Source organism: Gracilinanus agilis, chromosome 2, assembly GCF_016433145.1.
Source record: "Gracilinanus agilis isolate LMUSP501 chromosome 2, AgileGrace, whole genome shotgun sequence".
In the NCBI taxonomy this organism is placed as follows: Eukaryota; Metazoa; Chordata; class Mammalia; order Didelphimorphia; family Didelphidae; genus Gracilinanus; species Gracilinanus agilis.
In genome coordinates this window covers 329,101,050-329,124,395 of record NC_058131.1, presented here as the reverse complement: position 1 = coordinate 329,124,395, position 23,346 = coordinate 329,101,050, and the positions used below count along the sequence as shown (strand labels likewise).

At 37.5% G+C, this 23,346-nt stretch overlaps 1 protein-coding gene across 1 annotated transcript in view; it reads right to left on the bottom strand.

Annotated features, from left to right (window-relative positions):
* Positions 1-23,346, bottom strand: part of ASTN2 (astrotactin 2) — a 970,320-nt gene that overhangs the window by 649,027 nt on the left and 297,947 nt on the right. The window contains exons 8-10 of the mRNA XM_044659771.1: positions 6,208-6,292; positions 5,374-5,448; positions 3,957-4,094 (exon numbers count right to left, since the gene is read on the bottom strand). Of these exons, the coding sequence (XP_044515706.1) occupies positions 3,957-4,094; positions 5,374-5,448; positions 6,208-6,292 (298 nt within the window). The remainder of the gene's footprint in view (positions 1-3,956; positions 4,095-5,373; positions 5,449-6,207; positions 6,293-23,346) is intronic.

The window sequence follows — 23,346 nt, the reverse complement described above, 5'->3', positions numbered from 1 at the left end:
GTGCGGGGGGGGGGTTGAAGGGGAAAGGTGGAGCATGAATCATGTAACCATGTTAAAAATGAATATTAATAAAAGTTAAAAAAAACTCTTTGGTATAAGTAAAGAAACACAAGCACTATGATGATGATAATAAATATTTATGGAACATTTATGAAACAAACAAAAAAAAGATTTAGATGAAGATCTCCCACCTATTGGATAGCATCCTCCACATAGATAATCTGTGGGAGAGCTTGGATTGAGGTGACACAGGATGAGAAGCTTGGGATGGATTGTGATCTGCATAGTTGCACCCATTATCAATGAGCTCATACATCCACTGAAGTATCCAAGGACAAGGATGGAGGGAAGGGTCAACTCAAGGGAGGCTTGGTTTACATTAGAAGTCACAGGGCCAAGATTAGGGGTAGTGGGTCAGCATCCAGCTCTTCTATCAGCCTGTCCCTGCTGATATGTTACCTTAGAAATGCACTGGCCACAGGCCAGAGGACCAAAGGAGAAAAAAAGCTTATTCGGCACCTTCCTCTTTCCAAATCCCATTAGAAAGCATGCCTCTCTTTCTTCTCTTTGTCCTATACTGCTCTGTTCAGCTTCTCTCCTAATCTTTTCTCTTTGTGTGTGATTCCCTGGCTGTATTATTGGCTATCTATAATTATTATCTCTTATTTATTAATTCTCTTACTTATCATCTGACTGTAACTTATTAATTCTTCAAAATGCTCAGTGATATGCTTGTCTGAGCAATGCTATGTCAAACAAGGTTTATTAGCACAGCCAGGAAAGGGGCAATCCACAGGGTGGCTTCTTGGTTTTCATTTGGTGGAGACTGTACATTTTTATCCACATTTGCAGCTGGCATGAGGACAATTGATTTGTTTGAGGCAGGATAGTGGGAATTATAAGGCTGCCTGTCCTTGGGCAATGCTAATAAGACAACTGTGTGTTTTCTTCAGGTAATGATAGTTCCTAGAATAGCTACAGTATTCGGAACTTTGCAGCAACTCTACCAGGAAGTTGGGGGTGGTGGGGAGACATGTACAGCTAAACCCTTGATTCTTTTCTTCAGGGGATTTCTTCCTTTTCTGTCCTGGGGTTTACCTGCAGAAGCTATTCACATCATCCCAGATCCTATCTGGCTACAAGATATTAATAGCCCTAAAAGGAAGGTAAGGAGCTAATAGAAAGCTATAACAAAAAGAATCCTAGACTAACTCTGAATGTCATCTCTGCCACTGGTTTGATATGTGACCTTGGGCAAGTCTCTTTACTATAAGAACTCCTGCTAGGGATGATGGTTCATAGCTCACATAAGCTCATCTTTGTCAATGTGCTGATCAGGAAATATTACTAGGTTACTAGGGAACATACTTATCCTAAAGAATGAAGTTCCTGGTGGAATTTTAAGAACTATAGCCAGGAAAGTTTCAGAGCAGGAAAGTAGCCTTCCTGTTGCTTCCCAGACTACACTATAAATATGGTTATATAATCTAATAGTCTCCAAAGTGGACTATAGTGCCTCTACTGTGGGTAGGTGGGGAATACAAGAGAGTGATTTGTGAAGCTTATCTCCAGTAGAGCCATACCTGTCATTCATCTCCTCTTTGCTCTTGCTTCGCCCCACTCAAACCACTTCCTTCCCAAGGCAGGTGTCAGTGTATCAGGTCAATTTTAACTGAAACTATCTAATTCTTAAAAGAGTTGTACAGGTACCATTGGGAAAATTCTCCACCTACTCTCTGCCTCCAAATCAATGTTGTTCTGATAAATTTTTAATAATAAGCTCTCAGGGGAAAAATGTAAGCATGGTATTTATAATGTAATAGTATTGTGCCACAAGAAATGACTAACAAGATGACCACAAAACACCTGAAAAAACTCATCTGAAGTGATTTAAAGTGTAAGGAGCAGAATAAAGAGAACTTTGTACACAGTAACAACAATAATGTATGATGATCAACTGTGAAAGACTTGACTATTATCAACAAGGCGAGAATCAGGACAAGCTCAAGACAAAAAAGGCTCTCTACTGAAGAGTTTGAATGCGGATTGAAGCATACCCTTTTTCATTTTACTTCCTCCATGAATTTTTCTCTAGTATAAGTAACATTTAACTTGTTTCATAACATGACCAACAGGGAAATATATATTATAGGATAATATGTGTATAGCCTTGATCATATTACCTACCTTTTCTTAGGGAGGGACTAGAAATGGAAGAGAAGGGGAAAAATGACACAGATTTTTGAACATAGCTAATGTGAAGATTTGTTTCTCCTGGATAAGCATATTTATTATTATTTATTTCATATTTATAACAAATCATATGCATTATATTATTGTTATGTTATATATTATATTATAAATAACAATAAATAGTAGCTGAAAAAGATTAATCAGCATTATTAACATTTTCTCCAACACCTTCTAAAGTGTGGACAACCAACAAAACAATAAATAATTGTGAATTTGGTTTTATAAGATTATTCACTTACAAAAATGAATAATAGGGAAATATATTTTACTTGATAATACATGTATATATATAACCCAGATTGAAATACTTGTCAGCTCCAGGAGGTGGGAGGGAAGAAAGGAGAGAGATCATATAACTTCAGGAAAACTTATGTGGAAATTTGTTATTAACATAAAATAATTTTAACAATAAAATCTTGATTTGTAGGATTTGCTTACATACAAGATAAAATGGTCACATTGAAAATTTAATAATCAGCTCTCTTAAGCTCAAACTGGTCTATCACATCCCTGTATCTCAGCTCCTCTGATGGCTGTAGCAAGCGCCCCTCAGATAGTGGGCTCTGCTCCCTGGGAGCAATGACAAGAGAGGTAAAGTTCCTCATACAGCCTTTTCATTTTGAATAAGACAAAGTGATTAACCCAGATGATATAAAAGATGCCATTATATTATCTTTCCTTCAAAACTCTTCCATCATCTATTTTATTCAATCATTTTTGTCATGTCTGACTCTTTATGACCCATTTGGAATTATCTTGGCAAAGGTACTGGAGTGGTTTCCCATTTCCTTCTCCAATACATTTCTTGGATGAGGAAAATAGAGTTTTTTTGAATTGTCCAGAGTCACATAGCTGGTGAGTGTCTGAGGCTAGATTTGAACTCAGGTCTCCTTGACTTCAGACCCTCCATTCTGCCTGCTGTGCCACCTAGCTGTTTCCATTGGCAGTACTTCCCTGACAGTGTTGGCAGTGCTACTACCCTTCTGATCACCCAGGTTTTCACAAGCTCAATGTAATCTTTGAGTTCTCACCCACTATTCTTCCATACCCATTTCCACATTCAAAATCAATTACAACATTGTGTCTGTTCTCCTTCCATTTCTCTCACATCCATCTCCTCCCTCTTCACATGGTCACCACTCTAATTCAGCCTCATCATCATTTCTACAGAATATTCAAACAGCCTATTTTGTCTCCCTTTCGCCTTTTAGTGCATTCAGATTTGCAGAGATTGACCTTTCCATATATCCATCAGTGGTCACAGGAGGAGTTAATATAATTTGCAGAGTCTGTGGATTTTTATTTTTAGTTCCATCATTCTGATCCATCCTCCACACAGCTGCCAAAGAGACTTTCCTAAAGTTCTGTTTCTGATCTTGTTACTCCCCTCCTCGGTAAGCTTAGATAGCTTCTGATTGACTGTAAAATCAAATATTATTTTATGTTTCAGTCTTGCTAATTTTTATTTTTATGTTTAACATTATACATAATCATCAGCACAATAACATATTATGTACTTCATATAAATATACACATTTGGGAATTTGTGTACTCAGAGTTGTAGATGAAAACATTTTGGCAACCAATGATATGCTGTATTTAATATACAGTAATGGTTAGTAATGTGATTTTTGACTGGTGTCACGGAAAGAAACAGTTCTTTGGAAGTCCAGGCAAACCTCAGTTCCAGAGAGTTTTCCTACCTGACATCGGCAGGGTCTTCAGTGACAAGCACATCAGTCTTACAGCTAGCCAATGGGTTGATAGATAGATCCACAGGAGGGACCACAAAGCTCTTGCTGACTGGAAGCCAGAGTCCCTGTCCCAAGCTGTAGGTAGACCTACAAGAGAAGCAGTCAGCATGAGATACTGGAAAAAAGCACTAGACTCCTCTTTAGATCTGATTTTTTATTCTAACTTGGACAGTTCCTCTATGTCCTTTGGAAAACATCTTAACTTCTTTTAGATTTTCTTCTTTCTTTCTATGTATGTATGTATGCATGCATATATGTATGTATGCATCTATCTATCTATCTATCTATCTATCTATCTATCTATCTATCTACCTATCAAGAAGAGGTTCTTAATTTGGGAACCATAGCACCTCATCCCCAACAATCCATGGGTAGATTTCAGGGTATCTAAGGGAAAATTAACAAACTTTTGTTTTCACTAACCTTTGGTTTTCTTTATAATCTTCCATGCATTTTATTTTATGCATTAACAAACATCATTCTGAGAATGGGTTCATTGGGTTTGCCAAACTACCCAAGTAGTCTAGGTTCCACAAAAATATTAAGACACTCTAGGCTAGATGATCACCTAGCTCTGATATTTTGTGATACCACCTATCACTCTGATCTGGGAGGTCCTTCCTTCTCCTTTCCCAATTGTAAAGAATCCTAACTATACTTAAAGACCTAGTTCAAGTTTTCACTCTTCCTTCACCATCTTAGCCCAAAGGAGGTGCTCTATTCTCTGAAATGCTTGAGCACCACTCATTTTGCAATTATGAAATGGCAAATTGTGTGAATTCACTCTACATACTGTGTGTTTGGGTTTGTATCCTTACTCCAACAAGATGAATTCCCACAAGAGCAAGGACTAGTTTTATATTTCTATGTCTCCTTGGCATTATCAGGCACGAGGCTTAGCACAGATAATATACCCAATAAATGCACACTGACTGCACTGAGCAAGAAGGGAAGAACACTGGGCCAGGAGTAAGAAGGTATCACTCTTAACCTTGTCTCTAACAAACTAGCCATGTGACCTTGAATAAAACATGTAAACATATTAAATTTCACTTTTATCATCTTTTAGCTGAGGATTTTCAGACCTTCCTTCTGTAATTTATAGAGTTATTGCCGGAATTAAATGAGAAAAAAGCAAATCACTTTGAAAGTTATAACTATGAAGTAGCAGCAGCAGCTATGATCAGTTCAGATCCTAAAGCTGTGTATGGGAAAGATAATTGGAACTGGAGGCAGAGAATTCAAATCCTAACGTGGCTACTCTGTGACTACAAGGGAAAAACAAAACCAAAACACTTCCCTTCTCTAATATCCAACCATATACACCAGCCTTCCCCCCACCCACCCAGAGGTTCTACTCACTCACCTGAGGATCTTTTCAGGTGCTTGTTCTCCTGTTACAAGGTCATATCCCCTTTCCAGTGTTGTATAGGGCCAAGGTCTGTGAATAAGGAATTTGGGGGGGGGGGGCAGATAGCAAAGGGATACTTTGTAAGAGGCCAATGTTGTCTGTGTGTAGACTTTATTCAATCAAAAACAAAAACATTTATCCATTCCCAGTTTCCCAGAACAAATAAGTATAGATCCCAAGGAGAATGGGGTGAGAATTTTATTTTTTAATTATTACAATTTATAAAGGATCGAATCAATCACAAAATTCCTTTAAATCTTAAGTTTTCATCATGCCTATAGATTTCTTTTTTTGCCTTTATCACTCCACTTGGGCAGGGATGGGAGGTGAATAGCTTGCAACTAAAAATTTAACAGCCACCTGCTTATGTGAATTCATTAGCAATCAGAACACTAGATCACTAAATGAGGAAGGGAGGTCAGGAAACAGGAATTCCAATGCCAGATGTCACACTATTTGACTTTGGGACTTTGGATAAGTCACTTTCCCCTTTTTGGGTCTCAGTTTTCCTTGTTGTAAAATAAGAAGGTTGTCCTCAAAGTTCTCTTCTAGCTCAAATATTATACATTCTAAAAGGCTTATAATACGACTAATGTTGTTACATTCTTTGTGCTAAATGCGCTTTCATTTATGTCTATCTCTGACATTAAATTGAAGAGTATTTCATTTATATTTAGCTTTTCTAGATTCTCCATTTTAAAGAATAACACTAACCTTGGACTTCCATAGAAAAGGCCAGTTAAAGAGAACATTGTTGATAACCCAAGTCCTTCCTTCCCTGGTACTCACCCTTCACTCTGCCCCCAGTCATTCCGCACACACAGGTGTCTGTGCACAGGGTCTGGAGCATAGCCTTCATGACAACTGCACTCTCCTTCAAGAAGAAGAAGAAAGGAAGGTCATGAGCATAAAACTGGGTTGGTTAGAGCAGCAACATTAATAACAGCGATTCCATTCAATTAACAACTATTAAGCACCTACCAAGTCCTGGGAACACAAAGATGAAAAAACTAGCAATGCATAATACCTGTCCTAAAGGAGCTTATAGTCTACCAATGAAAATTATAATTCTCATTTATAATGCAATCTTATGTTTATATTTATTAAATTATTAAATATTTATAATAAAATAACTCATTTACAATATGGTTTATAGTTTTCAAAGTGCTTTCCTCAAAAAACAAACAAGTAAACAAAACCCCGGGAGGAAATTAATACAGGGATTATTAACTCCATTTTACAGATGAGGTTTGGAAAGGTTAAGTGATTTGCCAAGATCACACAGCTACCAAATGGAAGGGCCAGAACTTCAAGATATCTGACTTCAAATGTTTAGGTCTTTGACACCTGAGGCACATTTTGACATGTCCAGGCCATTTATGAGATTAACTTGAGGTAGCGCCTCTCTCACTCTCTCTTTCCTTCTCTTTCTGTCCCTCTGCCTCTCTATCTTTGTCTCTGTCTCTGTATCTCTGCCTCTATTTCTGTCTCTCTCCCCCCACACTTATTTCTCCCTCTGTCTATCCTTCTCTGTCTCTCTCTCACTCTCTCTTTCCCTCTCTGTCTCTCTGCCTCTCTCTTTTCTCTGTCTCTGTATCTCTGCCTCTATTTCTGTCTCTGTTTCCCACTTATTTCTCACTGTCTTTCTGCCTCTCTCTCTTTCTCTCTCTGTGTCTTTCCACTTATCTCTCCCTCTCTCTGTATCTTTCTTCCTCTCTCTCTCTCTTTCCCTCTCTGCCTCTCTCTCTTTGTCTCAGTCTCTGTATCTCTGCCTCTGTTTCTGTCTCTGTCTCTCTCCCACTTATTTCTCACTGTCTTGCCTTCTCTGTCTCTCTACCTCTCTCTCTCTCTGTCTCTATCTCTGTGTTTCTCCCCTTATCTCTTCCTCTCTCACTACCTCTCTCTGTTTCTGCATCTCTGCCTCTCTCTCTCATTCTCTGTATTTCTTTCTGTCTCCCTCTTCCTCTTGATACCCTCCATATATGTATAGGCACTGTATATACACTTATGTACATACTGTGCACACTCACATATATATTTTCTATCTTTTTTATGTTTATATATCTATATAAATAGAGCTAATACATGTGTCTCTATATATAGTATAGATAAACATACATGTATACATATATTTATTTTTAGAAAATATGTACATACAAATTTGTATTCATGTATACAAATATGTGTGTACATGTCTAAACCCATGTATATGTGTTCATTTCTATCATTATTAAAACATATATGGAAATATCTCATAGAAAACACCAAAGCAAATATTTTTAAGTGACAAGATGGGAAAAGTTGGCTTGTAGAGGAGAGCAAGGAGGTACTTAACTTGATATCTATATCAGGCCATCCCTTTCCTTCTCCAAGTCACTTTTCTTTTTCTTCTCACTGGCAATTTTTCTCTATCCTAAGATGAATAAGAATCTCAACCAAAAACAGTAAGGGAGGGAAGAGAATAAGCATGCTAAGTTCTTTTTCCTTCCCCCACTCAACAATTATTGCCTCACTTGATTCTCATAAGAACCCTGGGATACACGTTACCCTCATTTTACAGTTGAGGAAACTAAGGTGAAGAGAAGTTAAAGGACTTGCCCAAGGTTACACAGATAGGAAGCATCTGAGGCTGTATTTGAACTGAGGTTTGCCTGATTCCGGGCGTAGCTTTCTACCTACTATGCCACTAGCTGCCTCAATGTCATGGAAGAGTGTCAACTTAACATTCAGGAAAGGATGATTTTCTGGCAGGTATGTGAATAAATAGCAAAAGAGAGAGATAGTACAAGAAAACTGTGAAATAGTTGCAATCTTTAATACATAATCCTCTTCCAATCCCCTTTATGGAAAGTCCTAGTCCAAACGTACATGATTTTGGGTTTGTGAACATATTTCTTTCCTTAATAACTTTGATAACTTTCTGTCAATATAATTGGTTTCTAACAGGTAGGTAGCCCTAATAGTGAGTCAGTTAGCTATCATTTAATTGTCCAAAATGTGTCAAGTACTGTATTAAGCACATAGAAGACTAAATTGGGACAGATAAAGTCTTAAGATCTATTTCAGCCTGAGGAACTTACTATTTGTGTGGCCTTGGGCAAGTAGCCTGACCTCCTCATTCTCAGTTTTCTCATCTATAAATGGGGACAATAATGATACCAACATGAGATTGTTATGAGATAATATATATATGTATATATATTTATAACCTTTTAAAATGCTACATAAAGTCACTATTATTATTTTTTTGCAATTATATGTATTTTACGCATTTAAGAACATCACTGAGAAGAAATCCATAGGCTTTGATAGACTGACATAGAGGCTTATGGCACTTAAAAGGTTAATAATGTTCTAAAGTAATTATAGAGGATTTTAGAGTTTGTAAAGTACTTTATAAATATTATGTCAGTTTACTGTCCCAACTGTGTAATTAGAAAAAATCTTGAACCCTTGGACTCCATCTCCCAGAATTCTTTCCTCACCCCAAAATTCTTTTTCCCTTTTCATTTATGTGTGTCTTCACATTATTGTTTATATAGTTCTGTAACTCCTCCCTTGCTTTCTCTTTTCCTGTGTACACGGCGGGGTTAGCACCCTCTTTGCTCTAGCTTTTTACGTTAGCTATTAATAAACTTTATAAAATATAATACTTATATACTGTATATTGATTTTAATCTTAACACAACAATCTTTGGAGTTAAGTGCCATAATTATCCCCATTTTACAGATGAGCAATGTGAGGCAGAGATTAAGATCATCCAGCTAGGAAGGGTCTAAGATGAAATTTGAACAAAGGACTTGCTGACGCTAAGTCAGAGCCCTCTCTACTGTGTAAACTACCTACCCTGGAATCTCATCTGAGGTTTGTGTGAGAGGAAAAATAACCTCCCAACGCACACATCTTCCAAGATCCAGTTCAAGTTCCAATATCTCAATAAAGCCTTCTCTGACTAACCTAGTCATCTGATCTGTCCTTCTCAACTAAGTAACTTTGGGCAAATCAATTAAATGACTCTGGGCTTCAGGCTTCCTGCAATCCCACTTATAAATGAAAGGATTAGATTAAATGACACATTAGATCTCTGTTAGACCTAATGTTCAGTGTTGAGCATTTTTAGGTACTTTCCAAGTCTGGCTTCTTGAGCTCTATCATTTCATATTCCAATCTCCCTACCAATCTTAACATCTCGTATTCTGACATACTGTGTTCTAAAGCCTCTTCTCACTCTATCAATCCATAATCTAACATGGAATATAGAGTTAATCAGGACATGAAATCCAAGATAATGGTGGAGAAAACAGCTAGCAGATCTAGGTGAATTCAGGCCATTGCTTCTCTTTCAAGATAATGAAAGAATTAATGCTTGTGATTTATGGCAGCTATGTAAACAGTGGTTAAAAGCACTAGATCTGTATTTGGGAAGACTTGAGTTCATATATAGCCTCTCAGACACTTAATGGCTGTGTGATCTTGGGCAAGTCATCTGATCTGTTTGTCTATGTCCTCATATTTAAAATATGGATAATAATAGCATTTATATCCCAGGGTTATTATGAGGTTAAATAAGATATTTATAAAATTCCTTATGAATTTTAAAGTGCTATATAAATACTAAAGATTATTCATGATTAGTAGTAGGAGTAGGAGTAGGAGTAGGAGTAGGAGTAGGAGTAGGAGTAGTAGTCAACCAATGTTAGTGATCACTGAAAGACTGTGGAGATTGGCAGAAGTAACAATGGACTAGTGGCTCATAAATGCTCTGATTGATGGAACATAAACATATGACAAAAGGATTACTCATGATGAAGGGTCAACATTGTTCATTAAAAATATTTCACATCAAGAAAATGACACACAGTTCACCTAGACTTCAGCAAAACATCTGACAAACTTTCTCCTGCTAATTTTGTGAGAATTAAGATAAGACAGTGTAGGTGATGGTACAGTTTACAAATATGGAACCAATAAAACAAGACTCAAAAAAAGCTGGTATTGATGACTTTATGTCACGTTATCTTTAGCTCAGTGTCCCAACCTTCCTCCTTTCCCTTGAACCTGTTCTATTCATTGCTATCAATAACTTTATAGATAGCAGGCTTATCAAATTGGCTAGCAACACAAAAGATGGAAAGAATAGATAATCTTGTGGATAGAAGAGTCACAATTCAAAAATGAAAACTTGGACTATATCTAATAAGATAAAATTTCTAAAAAGAAATATAAGATCCTTTGCATCATGTAAATGTTGGAATGTTGGACAACCACTTTCTATAGAAAGTATTCTGAGTTGAACTTCTCTGTGTCTTTTTATTCTGACATTCTGTGATTTTTATATCTTAACATACCAACCAGCTCTGACATTCTGTTGTAAGGTACTTCCTATCCCCAATATTCTGTAATTTTTGTTCCCAAACTCTTTAATCTGAAGGCTATTCTATCTTTGACTCTTTCTGATATCTATGTTATTAAAGCACTTATTTTTGGTACCACTTCTTTCTGAATTGATCATGTGCTACCATGTATTTTGTGACTATACATTTTGTTCCATCAATTAGAGTATGATCTCCTTGAGGGCAGGGACCATATCCCATGCAGATTTGTACTATCCCTGACATCATTCATAAGGCACACAGTAATCTACTGACTTTTGCTAGATGGAAGGAAGATGGAGAATTATTTGGATCTTTGAAATTTCCCTGGGAGTTAGTAATCCAAAGAGGGGGGAGATGTAAAGTAGCTAATGATGTGCTAAAATGCAACAGCACCTTCATGAAATATTCACCACCTTAAACATGTCTAATATTAAAGATTAAAAGTCCTGGGATTTGTCCTCACAACTCCCAGGCCTGATTTATGATCTGTCAAAAGCCACGAGCCTCATGATTCATAACAGAAGAGGTAAAACAGTTAACTCTGTAAAGGGGGAAAGGATTTGGACTGGGGGGAGGGTGGCCTCTGATTGCCATTTCTGGAAAGAACAAACTTCAAGGTCCCCATCTCGAATTCCAATGACAACGTGCCCGTTGCCTCTGTAGACCACTATCAGAGTCTCCCTTTACCCTCCCCTTGGGAAGAATGGAAAGCCTCATTAGAAAAGATATTTTTTTCCTCTTGAGTGCTTAACATGCAAGTTTCTCCCACCACTGAGTGGGTCATTAATTCCTGACACTCATTACATAACAAATATGTATTCTGCAAATGAGAGACATATCATATCACTAGCCAAGCAGAGCTGCCAGAGAGTAGAGGGGACCACTCAATCTCAGGTGGCCCAGGGCAGCAGAGGTTCTGGAACAAACCACTTCTAACATACCCCTGGGATGGAATTTGGAGGCTAGAGCTCTCATTGGTGCACTGGACTCAGCCCCAGGGCCTACTGTTATCCTTTTGCATTCTGTAACTCAAGTTTATTTTGGGTTTGGTGGTGATTACTGTTTGCATTCTGCTTGGGTGTCTGTGGCAAGCTCTCCATCAATCCAAGGGATATTGGCTTTATTGACTCCGGTTTCCCATTTTCACAGGCTAACCTTGCTAGATGGATATTTGCAACAATGCATTTCATTTTTTTGTAAACTATAAAGCCTCAGGCAGCAGCTGTGTGTTAACTCTTTCTAATGAGTATACCATTTGTTCTTTGATGCTTGTATATAACCACTGCAAATAAGGAGGCTGAGAAGGGCTGAATTAACACGTTTATCTCATGGGATAGCCTATAAACATGGTTGTTCAGTACTGAATGTGAAATATTCCATGTTTTTTTCTTATACATAAATGTTGTGTGGGAGGGAAGTCATTAATTTTTTTTTCAATTTTGAATTTGCGATAATTCAGTCAGGGACTAGGCTCACACTTTGCATCATCTATGAAGAGAGTGTTCCTGAGGAAATTGAAAGCATGAAAGAAATTGCAGTAGGAGAGTTGAAAACAAAATCAGAGAGCTAGTAGGAAACCCAGAGCTCATTTAATCTAACTTTCTAGTTTATAGACAAGTAAACTGAGGCTCAGTGAAGATGAGGGACTTGCCAAGGTCACACAATTAGCTAATGAAATTAAGGAACTTACGTTTCCCAACTTCTAGTCCAGTGTTCTTTCCAGATACAATCCCATCTTTTTATTTGAGAATATAAACATAAGGGGATCAGTCCATAAAAATGGGACATGTTAAACTGCACAGCAGTTTAACTTTTTTATTATAGCAGGTTCTCTAAGGTGATGCTGATAAGGCAATACTCCCTTTGCTTAGATCCTGCTAAAATGTGCCATAGGAAATAATGAAATGACATTTCTTCTTAAATAGTTGCTACTTCAAACTGGTTTCACATATAATAACTTCCAATAAACCATATGCTACATGCAATATCCTATTTATACTTGAAAGTGAGGCAGCTTTGAAAGCTATAATAAGTACTGTATTTGGATTCAGAGGACTTGGATACAAATTGAAGATACAATCCGTGACCTTAGGTAAGTCCTTTCGCACCTTTAAGCTTTGATTTTCTCATCTATAAAATGAGAACTAATGATAAAATGAGGCTACTTGATCACTAAGGTCCCTCCCAACTATAGTCCTATAAATATACTTTCAAAGATCTAAGATCACCTCAGGGTGGTCAGCTTTTAAAAAACTTAAAAGTGAATAATTCTAAACCTTTTTCATATGATCCGTAAGCATCATTTTGGGGTAGAAAAAGATAGAAGAGGGCTTTAATAGTTCTATTGTGGGAGGGTACCACGGTATGGGTGGATAAGTGAAATGAACACTGAAGATGTACTGAAACTGAGGTTCTAGTCCTGGCTATAACATTTATTATCTCTGTAATCCGAAGCAAGCTTACCTCTCTGAGCTTCAATTTCCTCCTCCATAAAATGAGGAGTCACTAGCAGTTCTAACATTATTCTACTTTATAATATTCTATGATGTAAATGATTTACCATTCCTTCCTAAATTCAAATTGTTAATGCTCTTAAGTTCTCTTCCAGATGTTCCATTTTATGTGTTATATTCTAGGGAAACTTAAAAACAGCATTTTGTATTCTAGGTCTCTGTGTACTAAGGCTGTTTTCTAGCTTCGACATTTTATGTTCTAAGGTCTATCATCATATTTTTTGCTACTCTCAGGTCAGAAAGGAAGGGCCAGTGTTCCCCTTTGCACAGAGAAAGGAGCCACTAGTGGCGGCCTAGAGAGTGACCACTTTCTTGTAATCAGCTGGAGCTGGAGCTAGCTGAAAGAGTTATCAGACCTTTAGTTCCTTTAAAAAGGAACTCAGCTGATTCCCCTAGAATGTGTCTCTTCCCTCTCCCCCCTTCCATGTCTTGCCATCTAGCTTTGCCATCTTCCTTAAAATTCTATTTTCACTTTCCTTGGCCCAGTCACCACTTTTTAGTTTGGGCCAAGTATGCTAGCTGCTTGTTCATGTCCCAAACATGGGAGCTATAACACATCTGTCTGGCCTAGACAACAATTAATATTGCTGTTTCCCAGCATATTTCAAAGAAACTCACATTCTCTGATATTTTAAAGTCTGTGAAGTGTTTTCCTTCCAATAACTATGGAATACCCATTTTTTTCTGCAGAAACTCCAGACTTATACTGGTCTAAGCACTTTACAAATATCATTGCAATTGATACTCACATCTCTGGGAAATAGGTACTATTATTATCTCCACTTTACTACTGAGCAAATCAAAGCAGACAGAGGTTGTTAAGTGATTTATTCAAGGTCATTCAGTTAGAAAGTGAAGCTGAATTCCAACTCAGATCTTCCTAATTCCTGATTCCAAGCCTAGGGTCCACTTGGATACCTTATTCCATCAGAAAGGAGATCGTGGCTGGAATGGCTACTTTCTGAAATGGAGGTTGGGTAGGAATCTACTGATTGAAAGAAGAGATCATAGAGGTAGAAGAATAGTTTGGGTGAGAAGAAAGCCTTTGCAGTGGAGGAAGAGATAGGTTCCACAAACACATGGATTTATATGGGTTTTTAAGAGAACATGAGTACTTTTTTTAATGGTAATTGGGAAGAAAACACTAATAAGAGAAATAAACCATAGGAGTGGAGATCAAGTAGAAGTGGAATGGTAGCCTGGGAATATTGGGTTGATTTAGTTTAGAATCTAAAAATCTACCTTTGGATCCTACCATTATTTCTTTATTTCTTGAAGCAAATGGGATTAAGTGACTTTGCCCAAGGTTACACAGCTAGAAAGTGTTTGAGGCCAAATTTGAACACAAGTCCTCTTGATGTCAAGCCTGGAGCTCTAATCCAGTGTGCCAGCTAGCTGCCCTTCACTGTTTCTTAATAGCTGTGTAACCTTGGGCAAATCACTTATAACCTTTGGTGTATAATCTAAGAGAAAGGAGAAGGTCAGTGACCCTTAGCACTGGCAGATTTATAGTAGGCCAGGGATAGGTGTGACACGGGATAGGTAGAAATGAATGTTTTGTGGTGTACATCATGGAAGCAATTTCCAAAATTGATGAGATCAAATATCTACTTCAAGTTTTGAATAAGAGGGGAGACTTAAGTTTTCACTAAAGTCCTTTCTATTTCTAAATTTTATATTATCCTATATCTGATTTTTTTTAATTTCAGCTCATCTCTTAAAATGAATACAGGCTCTTTGTAGTGGCAAAAAACTCGAAAATGAGGGTATGCCTTTCAATTGGGGAATGAGTGAACAAATTGTGGTATCTGCTGGTGATGAAATACTGTTGCACTCAAAGGAATAACAAACTGGAGGAATTCCATGTGAACTGGAATGATCTCCAGGAATTGATGCAGAGTGAAAGGAGCAGAACTAGGAGAACATTGTACACACAGACGGATACACTATGGTACAATTGAATGTAATGGACTTCTCTACTAGCAGCAATGCAAGGATCCAGAACAATGCTGAGGGACTTGTGAGAAAGAAAACTATCCATATCCAGAGGGAGAACTGCTAGTGCAAAAAAAAAAGAAGAAAAACAACTGCTTGAACACATGGGTTGAGGGGTATATTTGGGATGTAGACGCTAAACAATTACCCTAGTGCAACTATCAATAATATGGAAATAGATCTTGATCAATGATACATGTAAAACCTAGTGGAATTGCGTGTCGGCTACAGGGACGCGGGAGGGGGGGTGTTTGAGGAGACAGAAAGAACACAAATCATGTAACCATGGGAAAATATTCTAAATTAAATAAATAAATAAAAGGAATGCAGGAACTCTGAAGACTGGGCCACTGATCCAGTCCAGATTAGAATGAAAGAAATTATGCACATTCCCAACCATAACCATTCTCCCCAGGGTACCCTTGCTGGGATGGCTCAGTGACTTCAGCCTTCCCTGGATGCTTGCCTGCTTCTCCTTCTTCCTGGATTTGCCTGCCTTGGGCAAACCTTACATACAATTATCTAGAAATTAGTGGCAGGAGAGGAGCATGTGGGGAAGATGATTCCCCTGGAATTATAGAGTTGCCTGAAGAAAGATTTAGGGGAATGAGGAAAATCTCTTTCACAGCCTGGAATGGCAAATAGGCCTCTTACACAGACAACATAGACATCATTGACAATCTGGCTGTGGCAGTAATGGGCTGACAGAGTGATGCTTCGCGTGGCTTCTCAGAGTTTGAACTAAAAGTGCTGATTCAGAGGAATGGCTATCCCATGGCAGGAAAGGAGTATCAGTTAGCTGATCTTGGGCAGAACAGGTACCATGTGTAAAGAGAAGTAGTTGTTCCCACATCTCTCTTCTGATTTTTCTATATTGGTTTATCTTTGTTAAGAGTTTATAGTTATTTTGATGTAATAATCTCAGATTTTGAAAAGCACATCAGGATATACACACACATAAAGAAATAAAACCTTAGAATCTGGTCCAATCCTCTCATTTTACATTTGAGGAAACTGAGGCCCAGGAAGGTAAATTTACTAACATAAAGCTTTAATAAGAAGCAGCATCAGAAGTGGAATTTGATTTTTCCCCCCCCACTGTTTTGTGCCATCCAAATTCAGAGCTGATTAGGAATTCCCCTCTAAAGCATCTTTGACATATGGCTACCCAGTCTTTACCTTGAAATCTCCAGGGATGACAAGCTCATCTATCCTCAGATCCTGTGGCATCTCTTCCAGTCTCCCCAGTTTTTTGACGATCATTGAGAGAGGTTTGTCAAGTCCTGCCCCTCTCTGAACCCTATCCCCCTTTCCTTTTATCTATAAAACTAGGCTGCTGAGTTATCTAAGGTCCCTTCTAGCCTGAAAAGTGGCAAGCTCCAACAATTCTAAGTACCATTTGCACCTGACCAGAATAAGCTACAGGCATGTAACTCTTTTCTTTGACCTGTCCTACCTTTTCTTTGTCATCCATTCTGCCCCCCATCAGCTGTCATACAGAGTGGATTCATCACTTCTGATTCTCCGCTCTCTGCCCTGACCCTGATGGGGCTGTCTCCAGAGCTTTCTCTGTGGCAAAGCTGGCCTACTACCAATTTCTGAAGCAAGTAAAATTTGCCTTGGCAGACTCCCTACCTCTGTATCCAGGGCTTGTGACCATTTTTCCATGTATACATCATGGATCTCATTTTCAGATACCTGTCAGCTAAATCCTTTATGAAAGATGTTATCTGATAATAACTTTAGGCATTCCTCCTCTCAAACTGACATCTTGGCCTTTCTTAGCATAGTATATAGGGCAATGATTTTTAACTTTTTTTTTTCCACAGCCTGAGTTGTGCTGTTAATGCTTAACATCTGGCTCTCCCCACTACCCTCAAAATGTATATGACATGCTTTTAATTTTAATCAGATTTTTAACATTTCTCCAACATTTTCTTAAATCTGGACAATTAGCAAAACAAAAAAATCAAGCCCTGATTTATACCATTTTGCCAATTTCAGAGGTGTAAATGCTCACACTGAAACTTTGATAATGAATTCTCAAAAGTCATTGAGAGCCGGCACCAGCATTCCTCTCCATGGACCTTTTTGAAAGTTTGGTGAAGCCCAGGGATTCTTCTTCAGCATGTTTTCAAATGCATAAAAATTATGTTGAGAAACAGTTATCAAAATAGTTTTTAAAAACATTTTCATGGAGCCCAAGCCATAAACCTATGGAATAAAGCATTATGTTTAAAGTCAAAAGAGCTGGGTTTGAATCTCAATTCTACCTTTACTAACTATATGAGCTTATTTTCATAAGTCATCTAAGCTCTGGCTGGGTTTATCTATTGGAAAAATCAAATATTAAGCCTATATGACTTCTATGATTTTTTTCTAAGTAGTATTACATAAATATATCATTTCTTTTCTTCCCTAAAACCCTTCCCTTCTGTTTTAGTATCAATTTCAAGACACAAGGGCTAAGCAACTGGGCTAACATGACTTGTCTATAGTCACATAGCTAGTAAGTATCTGAGACATGTTGTGAGGAGAATTATTTAGTTATTAGTTAGGAGACCTAACAGGAAGGGCTGGAGAATTCCACATGGAATGGGGAAGCAGGCAGTGTGGCTCTTGCTCTCTGAGATAGACTCCATGGTGGTTGGGACAAGCTGTAACTGACCCTGGGAGACCTCAGAGCTAGTGGAGCTGTACCCTGATTCCCTGGGATCTTGGAGAGTGGTGAAGGTTGAAAGCAGAGGACATCAATCCTGCAAGACAGCACTGAGTAGGGAAGTGGCCTGCGATCTGGTGGACAACTTGCAGACTTCCTCTACTGGGCTACTTTGGATCATCAGTCCTGGAGGAGTTGGCTCCTGGCATCCTGATAACATCTCTGGACTCTGCTGTGAGGATTCTTACTCCAGTCCTGCTATTCTCTGGGCCCTGCCTGGCTTAGGTCTCAGAGGAGTATAGTTAAGTCCCTCCCCTGACCCTGTGGTTTGCCCTTAGTCTAAAAGTGTAGAAACCCCAGTTCCCATCCTTTACTATTGTTTCCTTAATTAAAATTGTTTTAAACTCTTGCCATTTGCCTGCTGGTTCCATAGGCCCCTTGCCTAGATGGTGCAGAGTGACTATTGGGGCTTAACTGCCATTTCTGTTAACAGATACCTCCTTAGTAGTTAAACCCGGTCTCCCTACCTTGTTTTATCCTGCCTTCTGACATTCCTGTCTCCCTCATACCCCATTGTGAGCCCACAGATAATATTTAGTTAACTTCCTTGGTTATTCCCCATTATAGACAAGATTTGAACCTAGATTCTCCTGACTCCAGGCTCGACACTAGCCATTGTGCTACTTAGCTGCTCTCATAAATGTACCTTTAATAGTGGAATTTCCTACATTAGTCTGGATGAGGGCACACATAAGAAAATATCCCTCAAACCCTACCATAGGCACCTTTTGTATTCTTTTCCTAAAGATAAAACTATATAAAAATAAATTTTAAAAAGTAAAGATAAAACTATGAGATGGTCAGGATAAAAAGTCCAGGAACTCTGAGTGTGGCAAGGGAGGAGGTTGCTTCCAATCATGAAGCCTCTGAAGTCTGCTTCCCTTTTTATAGAACCATCAAGACATCTGAATGGTATGGAATAATAAGGATAAACATCAATTCATTCTTCTATAGTGCCTGAGGATTTATAAAGTCCTTTCCTGACAATGCCTCTTGAGAGGTTGATAATATGTGTTACTACTATTCCTATTTCACACATAGGTAAACTGAGGCTCATAGAGTCTAAGTGATTTTTTCATGGTTATATCAAGAAGAAAGTAGATTGTGCTCCTTGCATATAGAAAGGAAAGACAGAATCTCTTCATTTTACATGGCTCAGGTCCAAAGTTTTGTCAATGTAGTAGCATTTTCCTAGGAATCCACTTGGCCTACAGTGTCCATTTTCCTCTAGTTGTATATGATAGTGAGTCAGGAAAGAAAGTGGGATGACCATTTCTCATCAAAGTCCTAAAATGGAATTATGAAAAGACAGTAGAATAATTTCAATCTTTACCTCTCTTGCACTAAGCAAATAAATGTGTGTGTACACACACACACACACACAGTGTTTATTATGTATGTGTATATATACAATATATGTATGCATATATCATACAAACGTATGATATACATTGTCCATACATGTACTATAGATGCACATATACATGCATAGACAAATATTAATTTTGAATTGATATAATAGATACTTCCCTGAAAGTACTTGAACAAACTTTCTTCCAAGCCCATTCTACTAAACCACTTAAATAAATATATGTAATTTTATGATTGTCTAATAGTATGCGTTTCATATTTTGATATATGCCATTTTTTCATTAGTTAATCAACAATTTACCAGCATTGTTCATTGCATTTGACTACAACTGTATTGTCTCTTGGGGTGGCCTTTATTTACATTGTTATAGCTATGACACATGTATATTTTTTATTTGGCTCTGCTTTCTTTCCATTGCATCACTTTATCAAAGTCTTCCCAGGTTTCTCTAAATTATTTATTTCATTTTTTCAATTAACAAAACTTATTTTTCTCCTACTCACCCTCCCATTGGAAAAGAAAAAGTAAAAGAAAATTCTTATAACAAATAGGCAGAGTCAAACTCTAAATTCTCCACATTAATCATTTCTTTTGGTGCAGAGATTTTCCAATGCTGAGTAAATTTCTGTAAAGTGATCTTCTGCCATCCCACTCCACTCACAAAGTGCTCATTTTCCACTCTCAGAGTCTCTTCCCTTATTGTTAGCCACTACCCATGTGACCCTAGGCAAATCACTTCTTTCTGGGCGCAAGTTTCTTCATATGAGATAATGTGTACAGTTGTTCCAAACTTTAAAATGCTGTATAAACATAAACTGTACATGATTTTCTTCCTCTCTCTAATGAGGGAGCTCAATAAGAAGACCTCTAAGGATTTCATGAGGGCCTTAATGCCATGATTCTATGACCAAGAATGGGCCAGCAGCCCTGAATTCAGGTGCTGCTCTTATGGTCAGTATTTCACCCACGATGTTTTTCTGTCCAATCGATAACTGATGGAAAGTGTGTGTTGTTGTCCAATTAGAAATAAATAACAAGTGTGATCAGCATTTATTACTGGCAAGTGGCAGTCATCCTACCTATTCCTCAGAGGGGAGGGAGCACGGGAAGGTCCATATGAAAGAAAGCCCAGTACAGGTGATGCTAACACTGATTAATGTAGCTTCTAGTCCAACTCTGTCATTTGAAAGAGGAAGAAGTAACAGCAACAACAATGAAAGAAATAATTGGCACCTAAATAGTTTTTTTAAGTATGCTAAGCTAGTAATAACAATACAATGATCCAGTATAATTCTGAGGGAATTATGGCAAGGAATGCTATCTACCTCCAGAGAATTAACTGTTAGAGTCAGAATGCAGATCAAAACATATGATTTTAAACTTTTGTTTATTTGGATTTTTATTCTGGAGTTTTGGTTTTCTGTGAGTATTCTCTTATAAAAATTAACAATATGGAAATATGTTAGGGAGGGAGAAAAATTGGATCATACGACTTTAGAAAACATGTGAAAAATTGTTATTACAGGTAATTGGTAAAATAAAAAATCTTTAAAAAATAAATAAAATTAATCACAAGAACAAAATATTAACTTAAAATAAAATATCCTAAGTACTTTTACATATACTATCACATTTGAGGAAACAGAAGCCAACAGAAAAAGGAATGCCAATGAATGGAAAAAAAGGGAGCATTTACTATGTGCCAACAATTGTAAAAATAAGTTTCCAAAGGTCACACAGGGTAAGAGTGTCTGGAATAGGATAGTAATAGTAACAACCAACTCCCTGGGCTCTCAGTGCCTGCTAAGTAAGCTTTCTTTAGTAAGAACACCCAGGCAAAAGTGGAGTGGGCTAGAAGTCTAGAACCCTGCAATCTAGTTCTAGATCTTCAACTGATTTTATATGTGTACTTGCAGAACTTACTTAGCATCTTACAATCAGAGCTGGAAAAGATCATTTGTAATCATCAAACAAATAAACTCACTAATATAGGAGGAAAGGGAATTCCAGATAAATGAGGTCACACAGTTAGCAATCCTAACTTCCATACCTCAGATTGCCCATCTAAAGAAACTAATCTCTTTTCTAATTCATATGACTATTGTAAGGATAGTGATATATGAAAGAGTTTTTCAGATGATGTCACTATCAATAAAGCCAATGTTCCATGCAAATCTGTACTGGAAAGATAAACAAATAAACAAACAAACAAAAAGATAAAATTTCAAGTATAAAAGTTGACAAGTGAGGGAGTACTCACTTTATTTTGATTTTTTTTTTATTTTAATAATCCCTTACCTTCTGTTTTAGAATTGATGTTAAGCATCAGTTCCAAGGTAGAAGAGTAGTAAGGGTTAAGTGACTTGATTAGGGTCACACATCTAGGAAATGTCTGAGGTCCCATTTGAATCCAGGTCCTTCCAACTCTAAGCCTGACTCTACATCCAGTGAGCCACTCTGCTGCACCTTGGAGTATTCATGTTAAAAATGGAATTTTCTCTTAACAAAAAGACTCATACGATTACTTATTATAGGAAGTAAGCCCTCCCTTCATTTTCTTTCAGCTAGATCTATAATCTATATCAGTGGAAAGAACCCTGTTAGTAAGGAAATTCCCATTAGCGATGCAGATTAGCAATGGCTCTGTTACTTATCTTCTTAATAATATTTAGCTTCTTAACAATTCTTAAAGTATTGCTGGGGAGAACTGAAAGGTGAAGTGACTAGGATCACTCAGCCATTAGGTGTCTGTGGTAGGAATCAAACCAGATCTTCTTGACTCAAAGGCTTGCTCTATCACAGTGTCTCTCACAGACCATGCCTTGGAATGAATTTAAAACAAGATTTTGCTCATCAAAAAATAAATGCCCCTCTATAAGTGGACATAAGAAGATTAGATAATCACAACTAGTTCTTTAAACTGAGTTGTAAGATGCTAAATAATTGGTCCAAGGTTTAATACAATTGATCAAAATTGCTGCTATTGCATACAATAAATGATACCTTTGTAATCTGATTATAAGAATTGCACAAAGTAAGGGACAGCTACATTTTATAATATACTATATATTCATAATTTATCAGAAGCAGAAGAAACCTAAGACATAGCCAGCTCAACCTCTTCCTTTGTCACAGGAGGGAATGGAGGCCTACAGGTATTTGTTCCTATAAACAATAACGATGAAGCTTTTACTATCTACATTCTCCTCCCAAGCTTCCTCTCATCAAAGTGACCATGCTGCTGTCTCAGAATAGTGCCAATTTTGTTTTGCTTCTTGATGCCAGTTACAGTCAGATTCTCAGCTTGTCTCAGTCAGCATCACTGAGGAATTGGAGAACTGTTATTTCCCTGGCCCTTCCATCTGGAATATTAAACATTTTACATCATGTGTAAGTATAGCTGAGCCTAACTCATTCTCACTTTGCTAATTGGCAAGCCTGACAATTTCCACTCTTCCCCCTTCTTTGAGAGTTTTTCTTCTTTTTTTCCTATCTCTTTTTTTTCTTCTCTGTCTCTGTATCTTTCTTACCTTTCTTCTATGGCTTCCCTTTTCTTTTATGTCTCCTTTTTTTCTTTTCCATAATTAATTCCAAAATTGCCCAATAAATGTTGTTTCATTCTATTAGAATCAAAGTTCTTTGTAGATAAGAATGTCTGTCTTTGTATTTTTATACACAATTCCCAGTACACCAGAAGGATATAATAAATGTTCTTACTTTATTCCTCCTTCCTTCTTTCCATCTTTCCTTCCTTCCTTCCCTCTCATTCTCCCTCCCCTTCCTTTCTTCTCTCCTTTCCCTTTATCTTCTTTCTCTTCTTTTCTCCCTCCCTTCCTTCCTTCCCTCCCTTCTCCCATTTCTTCTTTCTTTCTATGTTTTCATTATATTTATCTATCCTTTACTTTTCTCTTCCTTCCTTCCTTCCTTCTTTCCTTCCTTCTTTCCTTCCTTCC